This window comes from Danio aesculapii, unplaced genomic scaffold (genome assembly GCF_903798145.1).
Source record: "Danio aesculapii unplaced genomic scaffold, fDanAes4.1, whole genome shotgun sequence".
In the NCBI taxonomy this organism is placed as follows: Eukaryota; Metazoa; Chordata; class Actinopteri; order Cypriniformes; family Danionidae; genus Danio; species Danio aesculapii.
Window position 1 is genome coordinate 13,628 of NW_026613737.1, and position 11,952 is coordinate 25,579.

The 11,952-nt window shown below is 38.6% G+C and overlaps 1 protein-coding gene across 1 annotated transcript; it reads left to right on the forward strand.

The window, feature by feature from the left end:
* Window positions 1-3,801: 3,801 nt before the first annotated feature.
* On the forward strand, window positions 3,802-10,607 carry LOC130220259 (fibroblast growth factor 14-like; the record flags this gene model as incomplete). Its single annotated transcript, XM_056452638.1, has 2 exons — window positions 3,802-4,000; window positions 7,660-10,607. Coding segments are annotated over 2 exons (339 nt in total), but the record flags the coding sequence as incomplete, so codon positions are not given.
* Between the last annotated feature and the right edge of the window lie 1,345 nt (window positions 10,608-11,952).

Sequence of the window (11,952 nt, forward strand, 5' to 3'; positions counted from 1 at the left end):
ACATTTCTGAATGCGAGCACACCACGATTCATTTAAGTAGAACTGACCAATCTGCTTCACACTTTGTAGGGAATATACACATTTCAGTAACGGCAGACTAATTACCTCAGACAAGCACAGAACACCCAAACACTGCAGTGCTTTTTACTTTTCTCCATAAACTTGCATCGGAGCTGCAGCAATGGTTTGTCCGTTTGTCATCCTTTGAGAAAATGGTTCATGGTCGCCCAGTTACGAGAGAAGCCATAGAAAATGCTGATGGAAATCATGTGCTCGTGCTTGTCACTTCAGGTTAGAATAACAACATATGCGTAAAGGAGTGATGTGTAGCAGCAGTGAGGAGATTGTAAATAAAAAAGGATGTAAGGATGTCGCCAGAGTGGCTTTTTGGTTTCTTTTCTTGTGCAGCCCAGCCATTAGCTCCCCATCTGAAAGATTTTTTAGCATAGGGGGTAATGTAGTCATTCAACTTCACATTTGTAATGTTGCAATATGTATTTGAATAATGAGGGCTGGTTCCTTGACTTGAAAGCTCATATTTGATTATGATAATTTCTTTTGTTGACAGAGTTTGAGGTTTACTGTATCATTATTAATTAACACGTTATCATTGCACACACTTGGTAACATTTTATTTATCAAGTTTAAGATTCTCTAACACTTATGTTTATTTTATTATGAAGAGATGAGATTTTTTTGTTGAAATATTTTTGTTTTTGACTATTAAAACTATTTGCTTTAGTAATGTTGGTAAGTTAAAATAAATGATGATGCTTTCCAGAGCCAATTGTCTCTGTGTTTCCAGCCCCATGCTTGTATTGTCAATATGTAAAGACATCAAAGCATCTGTGGTATCTCAAATCTTAAACTAATATTCCTAAATGTATTGTTAAAAAACATTCAAAAATTATCATTATTGAATGATATGAAACATGATATCGTGATCATTTTTTTTCAGTATCGCCCAGTCCTAGTTATAATTCACTTACATTTTAATATGTTTTGGTGTGAATATAACAACTGAAGGTTTTAAATGAGAAGCTGTAATGTAGCTGTGGCGGGAATTAATTTTGGTGTGGCGCCCCACCATGGAAGAATGAATGTAGCAGAAACCATGATATATTCTATATGTTGTTCAGCAGATTAAATGCATAACATTTAATTTTAATGCATCTAATGGAGGTCTGTGTTCTCCACAAGCAGGGGTGAGATTTTTAGGAAAATATGGGGCATTTTAATCAGATTTGTGGCTTTATTTTCTCTCTCTTGAGAAAAACATGTTCCTTTGAACTTCTCATTTTGAGAAATTATTTTTAGATTCAATATTTACAGATAGTGTTTACCGCTCCTGCTAGATTCACAGTCTGGCATGATCTCAAACTTTTCGAACAAACTGCAAAATAATATTCCTTGGAGCCAAATGAAGTGTGGGAGTACAGTATGCCCACAATTTGCTCTGGGTAACTTGTTTTATTTATTTATTTATTTATTATTTTTTTTATAATGCTCTTGAGTTGTAGATCAGATGCACTGAGAAGGTAGTAAAGAAGAGGTTGGAATGCCCTTGCTAAATTGTGGATTGTGCAGTTGGATATGGATATTTGAAGAAAATAATAGACTTAGCATGACTGAGCATGGCACCTAGAGTGAAGGTGAAAGTAGAGATTAATTTGTCATGAGCGAATATCACATTTTGTCTTGGGGCCAATTATATTGTCTGTATGCTCATTCAGGTTTCAGCAGACAGACCTGCAGTGTCTGCCTGCAGATTAGACTTCAGGCATATCATCATGCATTCAGAGAACTAGAAAATGTACAATAATTTAAATCTGCACAAACATGTAAAGTCTCTGTCGTCTTGTTGAGGTTTGTTATTTCGAATTAATTAAACAAACCGAAACTCCACATACACATTCACTGTTTCAAGATGCAAGATGTTCAGATTCAAGATTTGAATCGATACAAAAAAGTTTCAGATATTTTTAGTTTGGGTTCTTGCTGATACATTTTTTCTTTTCTTTTTTCTCTCCTTTTTTTAAGATCTACTGAGTAGAGGAACAACAAAAAATTAAGCGTATTACTTCCTATAATCTATTGAAATTGATATTTCCTTCAGTCATTTTTAACTTAATTAAGGCTGTTAAAATATCCTCTATAAGCTTCTTTTACTTTGACTGTTCATTTTATTACATTATTGTATTTTATCTTTTATTTAGCTAACACAGTACATGTAAGTCTTTTCATTTCAGTGCCACAGTAATTACAGAGCATTTAAAATAGCAATGTGGCGAACCACATGTTATCTCTCAATCTTGTAACATGACGTATTTTGAATATGCATGCATGCATTCATTAATTCATTTAACTTTAGCTTAGACCCTTATTTATCAGGAGTCACTACAGCAGAATGAACCGCATATGTTTTATGCAGCGGATGTCCTTCCAGCTGCAACCCAACACTGGGAAACACCCATACAATCTTGCATTCACACACATACACTACGGCCAATTTAGCTTATTCAGTTCACCTGTACCACATGTCTTTGGACTGTGGGGAAAACCAGAGCACCCGGAAGAAACCCATGCGAACACAGGGAGAACATGCCTACTCTACACAAAAATGCCAACTGACCTAACCAGATTAGGACTCGAATCAGCGACCTTCTTGCTGTGAGGCAACAGTCCTAACTACCTGTGCCGCTCTCAGTTACATATGCAGTATTTTTATAATGCATTTCACATCAAATAACAGAGATGTTTAAGTACTGTATTTGTACAGTATGACACATTTCACACATGGTTCATCTGAGTTTCACTCTAAATATATGTGTAGGCCTGATGCTTATAATAAGTGATGTTAATTCATTGTAAACATAGCACTTTGTAAAAAAAAAAAAAAAACTTGATTTGTTTTGTACACTATTTTTATGTTTTATTTGTGATGTATGTGTGCTTAGTGTAAGTCAGCAATTGATATCTTTCAATAGAACTCTCTCTCTCTCTCCCTTTCTCTTACTATGAAGTGAGGCTGTTAATATGTGCACTATTTTACTTTCTTCGCTACTGTCATATTTGCAATTGCAAACTTTCCAATGACATCTGTAAGAAAGGAATGTGTTTTTCACAGTGCACACTCTCTGGTGGTGGACACTCCACACACTTCACCCATCAGTTTACTTGTTTTTGGTATAAAGGTTATTGCACACTTAATCCAAAGATTTTTTTCTGTGATTTTTCACACGTTACAAAATAATTTTGACGTCTTGTTGTGTCGATCATATTGACACACTGTTTTTGAAACTTTTGTGTGTCATAAAAAAATAATTAAACATTTTTTTTCCCATTTTTTTTTTGCATCCAAAAAGGTGGTTTTAGTGGTGTTTTGACAATTCAGGTCTGACATACAAGTGAAAGGCAAAATCCAAAATGGCCATTATATTTTATTGACACCTTCTCTCATTGTACCAAGGTATTAGCAAGAAGCTATCAAGACCTGAGTATGATCAAACATTTAGTTTTCTTTCTTCTATTAGATCATTCCTGTCCTTTAGGTGGAATAAAGCACACTTATATCATGTGTTCTGAGTTCAGGGCAAACTCAACTCATCTGTGTAAAAAGAATTACACAAAAATAATAAAACTGTAAAATATTACTAATAAAAATGTTACTAACTACTAATAAAATGACTGCTTGAACCTTCACCCTTCTGTATGCCTGAAAGCATATGCATTTTGGTAATATTTGATGCATGTACGATTAAGGTTAAACTCTTGTTCTCTTTTGTCTTCTCTTTCTCGCAGGAACTGTTTACGCCGGAATGCAAGTTTAAAGAGTCTGTGTTTGAAAACTACTATGTGATCTACTCATCCATGCTGTATAGGCAGCAGGAGTCGGGGAGAGCATGGTTCCTTGGCTTGAATAAAGATGGCCAGGCCATGAAGGGGAACCGGGTGAAGAAAACTAAACCAGCTGCTCACTTCCTGCCCAAGCCATTAGAAGGTAAAGCATGCTCCCAAATCCTCAAGAGAACGGTTAACATCCAGGTCACTGTGACTCTGGCAGAATGGTAATGAAGTGCATGAGTCCCTGAGAGATACGCTTTAGCTTGATGCTTTTTTCTTCTTCACTTCTTCCTCAACTGGTTTTTACACACTTCTTCAATCTAAGGTCAAAGTTTCTAAACGGGGAACATGGGAACATTTTTCCAAAAACACTTTTCATTGGGTTAATACAAGTGACGACTTATTTTAAGCAAACCGACACACAGAGAAAGTGTCCAGTCCAAGGTTCATGCTTTCAAAACATTTGATACAAACTAGAGAGATGGAGGAGGTGGAAAAAGAAGAGAAGAGATAAAGATCAGAGTGGAGGAGGAAGACAGATGAGGAGAGAGAAATAATGTAGGATGAGAAGATGAGGACATTGAAAGAGTTGAGGAAAGCTGATGTAAGAAGAGGTGAGAAGAGAAGAAGTGGACAGCAGTCTGAAATGAGATGAGAGACACTCTAATTGACAGTGAATCGTGGTCTCTTGATAGAGGCCAGACAGAGTTCAGGCTAATGTGAGCAGATCTGCATTGACTGCAGTCTTAAGAAAAGCAAGTGAAGAGAAAGGAATGTCAGTGGTCAGCGTAGAGCCAGTGTCACCATCTGTGATTTACTCCCGTGGGGCCGTACAAGGTGTGGATTGAACATCTACACCATCGTTTCCTTATATTATTTCTAATAATGTTTCCAGAGCTTGAGTTGATGTGGATTCAATTCTTTCATGTAAACAGCTCTGGGAAAAATTAAAGACCACTTTAAAATTTTCAGCTTTTCATTATTTACTGCTTTTGCTGGATAGTGTATGTGTTTGTTAAACAGAGGTAAAATATTAATATTTGGTTTATTCTGTAAGGTTTGATAAAAGTTTGTAGGGGTGTCAAAATTAATAGTTTTTTCAATTCACCCGATGCAGACGCGAACAATTCGGTATCGGTTCAGTAATAATCATAACCGGTTATTATGTACTGATGTCATTTATCACTTACAGTTGAAGTCAGAATTATTAGCCCCCTTTGAAATTTGTTGGAATTTTTCAAATGATATTTAACAGATTCAGGAAATTTTCTCAGTATGTCTGATAATATTTTTTCTTCTGGAGAAAGTCTTATTTGTTTTATTTCGGCTAGAATAAAAGCAGTTTTTAATTTTTTAAACACCATTTTAAGGTCAAAATTATTAGCCCCTTTCAGCTATATTTTTTTCGATAGTCTACAGAACAAACCATCATTATACAATAACTTGCCTAATTCCCCTAACCTGCCTAGTTAACCTAGTTAAGCCTTTAAATGTCACTTTAAGCTGTATAGAAGTGTCTTGAAAAATATCTAGTCAAATTATTTACTGTCATCATGGCAAAGACAAAATAAATCAGCTATTAGAAATGATTTATTAAAACTATTATGTTTACAAATGTGTTGAAAAAATCTTCTCTCCGTTAAACAGAAATTGGGGAAAAAGTAAATAGGGGGACTAATAATTCAGGGGCTAATAATTCTGACTTTAACTGGACAACTACTTAAAAAGCAGATAACTGAGCACAATTCACTGCTTGTGAGTTTGCTACATCGAACCCAGCTAGGAAAAAATAAAAACTGTAAAAAAAGCACTCTCTGTGGCGTGTTCGTGAGGTAACGTTTTATCTCCTCTTTCAGCTTTTACAACAATAACATTACTTGTGGATCCAGACACGAGCTTGTCTGCAGAGCGAGTTTTCTCCACCACATCGCCATCTTTAATGGATCAGCTGATCGCCACAGCCGTTTAACATCAGTCTCCGTGTCAGTCAGTGCCAGAGCTGTGCCTGTCTATTAGAGCCAATCGCAGCCTTTTCTGTTGAGCAGTGATCAATCATAAGAGTTTAAGAACTCGCTCAACAACGCTCAAAAAGCAAGCGGGATAATATTTACATTTGTTTATTGGCTTTAAATGCTCATGTCGTGCATGCACTTGAGTTTTGTTTGATACATTCAAAGAGTGTTTTCTTTGAGCAGCTAAAATTAAAGGTACAGTTCCTATATCTGACTGCTTGTATTAAAGAACAAAATTATATTACAAATAATATATAAATATATTTATTAAGTTATTATATTCAAATATATTTATATAAGTTATGAACTTATATATGTTAGGAATTTTAATACAATAATTATTGTGTTGCTAATTTAAATATCAAATGGCTTATGCAAAGCACCGTCAATGCACCGTGATGCACTGAGATATCAAATTGAACCGAATCGATGGCATGATAATCGTAACCGAACCGAACTGTGAGACCAGTGTAGGTTCATACCCCTAAATTTTATTTTATTTTATTTTATTTTTTTTAGCTTTTTTTAGAAACCGTTTTTACTTATTCTGTATATTCTGTTATCAGTATTCTGTACGTGTGGGTAAGCACACATCATAAAATAAAGTAATATTCCAGAAATATTCATATAATTTGCATTTGTTAAATGTGTTACCTGAAAATAATGCATGACTTATTATGCAGTGGAAATGAAATGTTTTGCTGAAAGTCTAATTGTTTTGAAAGCATTGACCTTATGTGTCAGATCAGTTGAGAAACATTCTAATGAACAATTATTAGTTGAGTTCTGGTTAAAATTTCAGCTAAAAGGATTTTGGAATGGACAAAGATGTCTAGACTGATATTTTCCTTTGAGGTAATATAGGGAATTTCTTTAAAAGTGGCTAAATAAAATGATGTGTGCTTTACTGCACGTCTTCTGTTATCACATCGAAAGAATCAAACTACAAATGTGTGTAAGAAGAGGCAAGCACAGGTCATAGGACTTAACAAATGTCAGATTAAGAAAAAATAACAATGATCATGAGCATGTGAAATTTGCATTTTATTTTGTCAATGAGCTCTTCACCAAGGGTTCCATCAGATATATTTGATCTGATATTCCCATTAACTGATTACATAATGATTTATAACTCAATAAACATTATTTCACAGCCTCACATACTTAAGACCTACCTTCACATCATTATGATGGACAACCCGTCCTTCCCAATATTCCTTACAGCTCCTTTATAGCCACACTGTAAAATGTGTCTGGCTAGCATGAGATTGATGCTTTATGTACGGTTTAAGGTGTAATTTGCAGTGATGTGTGGCCTCTTTCTGTCTGTGCAATGCTTTATTGCTGTGTACAGATGCCCACATTTTAGACCAGTCTCTCTTCCTGTTGTGTTTTCATTTTTTTTTCCTCCACTAATACCTCAACACCAGCCAGGAACCCTTAGTGCAGCAGCTCTGCTAGGAATACAGTAAGTTAGAACTGACGTGAAGCAGTGAACCTAGTCAAATGCATCCCGAGAGATCAGACAATCTTCCCATCACAACTAAGGAAAGATGCAGCCCTGCTGACAGCTCGCCTGCACTTTGACAATCCCGCACATGTCCTGTCAGAGCTACTCTAATGAATGTTGTCTTTTTAGCCAAGTTTCAGATTTAGAAATGAGAAACTTTTCTGCATGTAATTATTCACCGATTTCAGTCCGAAATTCTTGGCCGGTCCCACAAATCTTTTCCAATGAGCGAGACAGATGGGGCGGCTGCGGTTACCTGGCTGACTCTTGCCTTCTCTGATGTTTTTCTTGCAGTCGCTATGTACCGAGAGCCATCATTGCATGACGTGGGGGAGACAGTGCCCAAACCTGCCGTGCCTCCCAGTAAAAGCACAGAGCCGGCCGTCATGAACGGAGGCAAACCTGTCAGCAAGGAAACCAAGCCCACCACATAGCCAGATCCCAGCTCGGCCATGCTCAACCCCGGAGAGCCGTGCTCCTTTTGTCAGACTCTCCATGTTTGTGGATCAGATCCAGGCATCCTCTGCTCTCTCCTCCCCATTCCCTCCGCCTCTCTTCACTCCTCTGACTGTTCCGATCTAATTCGACGACGGACTGGCTCCGGAAGAGTGGTCAGCTGTGCACGTAGGAGGATGCAACTGGATAAACCAGCTAAACTTTCACCATGGAATGCCCTAACTGATATGGAATGCCTTTTGATATACAATAAAGCCGATGTTTTTTCTCTAATCGAGACAATCCACGAGAATGAAATTGTGTACCGCAGGCGCTTGCGTGGCGGTTCTTTTGCCTGCTAACAGTCACCCGTTATAACCCTTTTCTTGAACCCTGTCGCAGCAGAGACCGTACGTTTCAGATCTATTTTCTATATGCGCAGTAACACCAGCCACGCACTGGGGTAATACTGTAAAGATATACATATATGAACTGCAGTCCACACCTTTTTTATTTTGATCAAGTACACTCCCGTGTCTCTTACTTTCTAGGTGTCCCCCAAGTTTGAGTCTCCAAACCTTTCCCTTTTGTCAGTTGCTTACAAAATTTGTTGTCGGGGCAGTGTGCAATGCGTTCTGGTTTGCAGTTATCCAAAACACAACGACGAATTGTCCTTTCATGACACCGATGGTCAAGAGACGTCAATCTTTCGAGGGGACGGAGCCTCCTAAACAGAATCAAACTCATTTACAAGGTTCAGTGCTCATGTCTTCTCATTCTCGTAATATCTAGGAAGGGACGCAAGTATACTTAGACAGCAAATGCCAGCGAGTGCATTAGTCATGCTCGCCGCAGTCAAACACAAAGAGCTGGCATGTACTGGGGTAAGGTGTATAGAGTACATATCACTATCTAGTATGGTGCAGATCGATTTTAGTCCCAGTAACTAGGTGAGATTCCACTTTTCTTTGCTCTTAATTTAGAGCGTGGGCTCTAGGAATATCTATAGGCCTTGTAGGCCTCTGGTAAAGGCCCCTTTTTGACATGCTGACTCTGAACTATGGGCTAGGTCGGGTGGGTGAACACATTAAATGTGACGAGAGTGGCAGCCGTAAAGAAATACAGTCTACTTCAGGCCTGTGCGCTAAAGTGGCTCAATTTAAGTAGGCACCATTACTATTGGCTGCTCACCCATTTTGTTCAGCAGAGGCATGGGCAAGGTTAGTATTATCATGTTGTTCTTGCAGCGCTGATGCAGTGCAAGAAATGGCTTCTATAACGATGTTTTCACTGTATACAAATAAAATAAAAATCTTGAAAAAAAAGTGGTAAATAAATAAATAGATTTTTAACTATCAGATATTACAATTCTGAAACGAGAGGGTTTTTTTCCTAGCTCAGCATGCAGAGTCCAGTACTGCTCATCATGTGCCTGTGATGACCTCTAACCCAGCATGCAAAAACATGTACCCAGTCTGTGCTGGGTTAAAGGTGCCTCAAGCCCCAGATACACACACACACACACACACACACACATGAACAGAGACAGATTCCGTAGCAACGAAATACACAGAAGTCAATTGTTACCAAAGTTCGTAAACACGAGAATCCAGCCGAACAAATATCAGCATCTTGGAGGATGTCGGTCCTCTGCGGTTTTTGTCCTCACTGTGACTAGGGTTCATCATAAAGAACAATTGTCTCGACTTTTTAACAGTCTCGATTCCAAATGATGTCCTTCACTTCGATTGTTCATTTAGTACAAGAGCGGGGTACCTATTACTAATCACCTGCATGCATTTTCTTAAGGACCAAAGTATGGGACGGCTAGAAGTGTCTAAAGCTAGTTTGAGGCGTAGGGCTACAAATGAATGGGCATGATTATATAAGGCTCTCTCATACTCTGGATTGAGACCATTGCACTTTGCGTTTGAAATCGTCATCTACTCACATCTACTTAGGATTTGAACAATTAGCCAATTATCAGCTGAGCTGACATGAAGCCTGTCTTGCTTTAACAGTTTTCATAGTTTGAATGATGAATACAGTTTAGAATGTTATGAAGTAGAACGAGGCTATGCTGCTAAATACAAATATATCGTACACTTCATTTGAAGACCTATATTTTAATTTATTGAGAGTTTGAGCTAGTTTCATATTAGGAGATGTTCAAGCACATTAGTTAGAGTTAAATATTTGTCTGTACAAAGCCGAATTTAATGCTAGAATGACATGCCGCACTATACAGGAAAAGTAGCTTCATATTGGAAATCAGTTCGAGGCTGGTGTCCCACTTCCACACGAAACAAATCACTCACTCCAATGAGCTCTACATGCTGGGCTACTGCGGCCCTGCAGACCAGTGAACTGGTTTTACGAAGGTTGAATTTATTTTTGTAAGTGACTGGTAAGTGAGTATGTGTGCATTTGTTAGTATGTTTGTTTGTTTTTCCTCTTTCAAACGTCAAACGTGTTTGTTTCGTTCCATTCAGGTCGTGCGTTACGTCGTTAAATTGTAATGAGGAGCAATCGCCGAGCAAACAATTGATCATTTCTGTGTTTTTCTCTGTATTCTTGAGTTTCAGTGGTGAAGGAAGGTCTCCATTGTCTGTTGGTTGGTTTTGAACATTGATTTGACAGTTACTTCATCTGTTGCATGGGAAGAGGGTGGCATATATGAACTGCATGTTGTAGGCTATGTGTATCATGGACTGTTGGTATGTTCTGCTAATTTTACATACATATATGCAAAGAGTTTGTCTGCACTGTACAGTTTGTGTTTGTTGTATACACAGATACAACATATTGAATAAAATATTTATATAAAGGTGTATTGAAATCTCTATAACCCATTCAATGCCACATGTGTGTAATACATTCATGTACTCATGTAGAAATGTGACACCGGGGTGAGACTGTTTTGGTTCTTTTTTTAAACTGTCTTTAATCTAGTGCTAATTTATGCTATAGTCAGCCTTGAATTTGGGCACTATATTTTCTTTAAAATTTACATTAAATAACAAGAATAGTGTGACATTTTGCATACGATGAGAATTAGCTCCTCCAAGTCCGAGCCTATAGTGCTTCATCGGAAAAAGGGTTGGAGGAAAGTCCTTACCCCATGTGCAGGAGTTCAAATATCTTGAGGTTTTGTTTACGAGTAAGGGAAGGATGGAAGATTGACCGGCGGATTGGTGCAGCAGTAATGCAGTCGATGTACCGGTCCGTTGTGGTAAAGAAGGAGCTGAGCCGAAAGGCAAAGCTCTCAATTTACTGGTCAATCTACAATTCTACTCTCACCTATGGTCATGAGCAGGGCTTAATTTGTGCTGGAACACGTCGCATCCGGCACCACTGAAATCTGATTCGACACCTCATTTTACCTATTTGCAACCATTTGCAACCGCCCTCCTCCCCTGTCCACTGTTCACTTTCACTTTCTTCCGAGACTCCCCAACCCTCTTTCATCTGCGACACCCCTCCACCATCCAGTGCCCCCTATACCCCCCAAACACCCCCCCCCCCCAACCCCCTCTATCCACTTTTGTGCGCAACACCTCTAAATCCTCGGGGAACATGCCATTGCCCCGATCTGTTCCCCGATCTGGGACCTCACAATTCACAAATTCAGCACTGGTCATGAGCTTTGGGTCAGATACAAGCTGTCGAAATGAGTTTCCTTCGCAAGGGGACAGGGCGCACTCTTATAGATAGGGTGAGGAGCTATGACACCCGGGAGGAGCTCAGAGTATAGCCGCTGCTCCTCCACATTGAGAGAAGACAGCTGAGGGGGCTCGAGCATCTGTTTCGGATGCCTCCTGGACGCCCACCTAGGGAGGTGTTCCTTGCATGTTTTGTTATGAAGCGGACGCAGACAACGGACGTGCGGCTCCACATGTGGTTTTCTTAAAAGGTACAAAACAGGAGCAAAACAGGAGCATGAGGGTAATCCAGTAAACGCAGTAAAAACACAGACGGAAGGTCAGGCTAGGCGGCAAAGAATCAAAATGGTAACAATTCAAGTATCAAAACAAGGGAAAACAAACAAGGAAAACCACTCATGTGATGTTCATGGAAGATACTCTGCAATGTGAATGTGAGTGTCTTTATGGTCCTACTAATTAGTCCATCATGAGCTACAGCTGTGTCTGT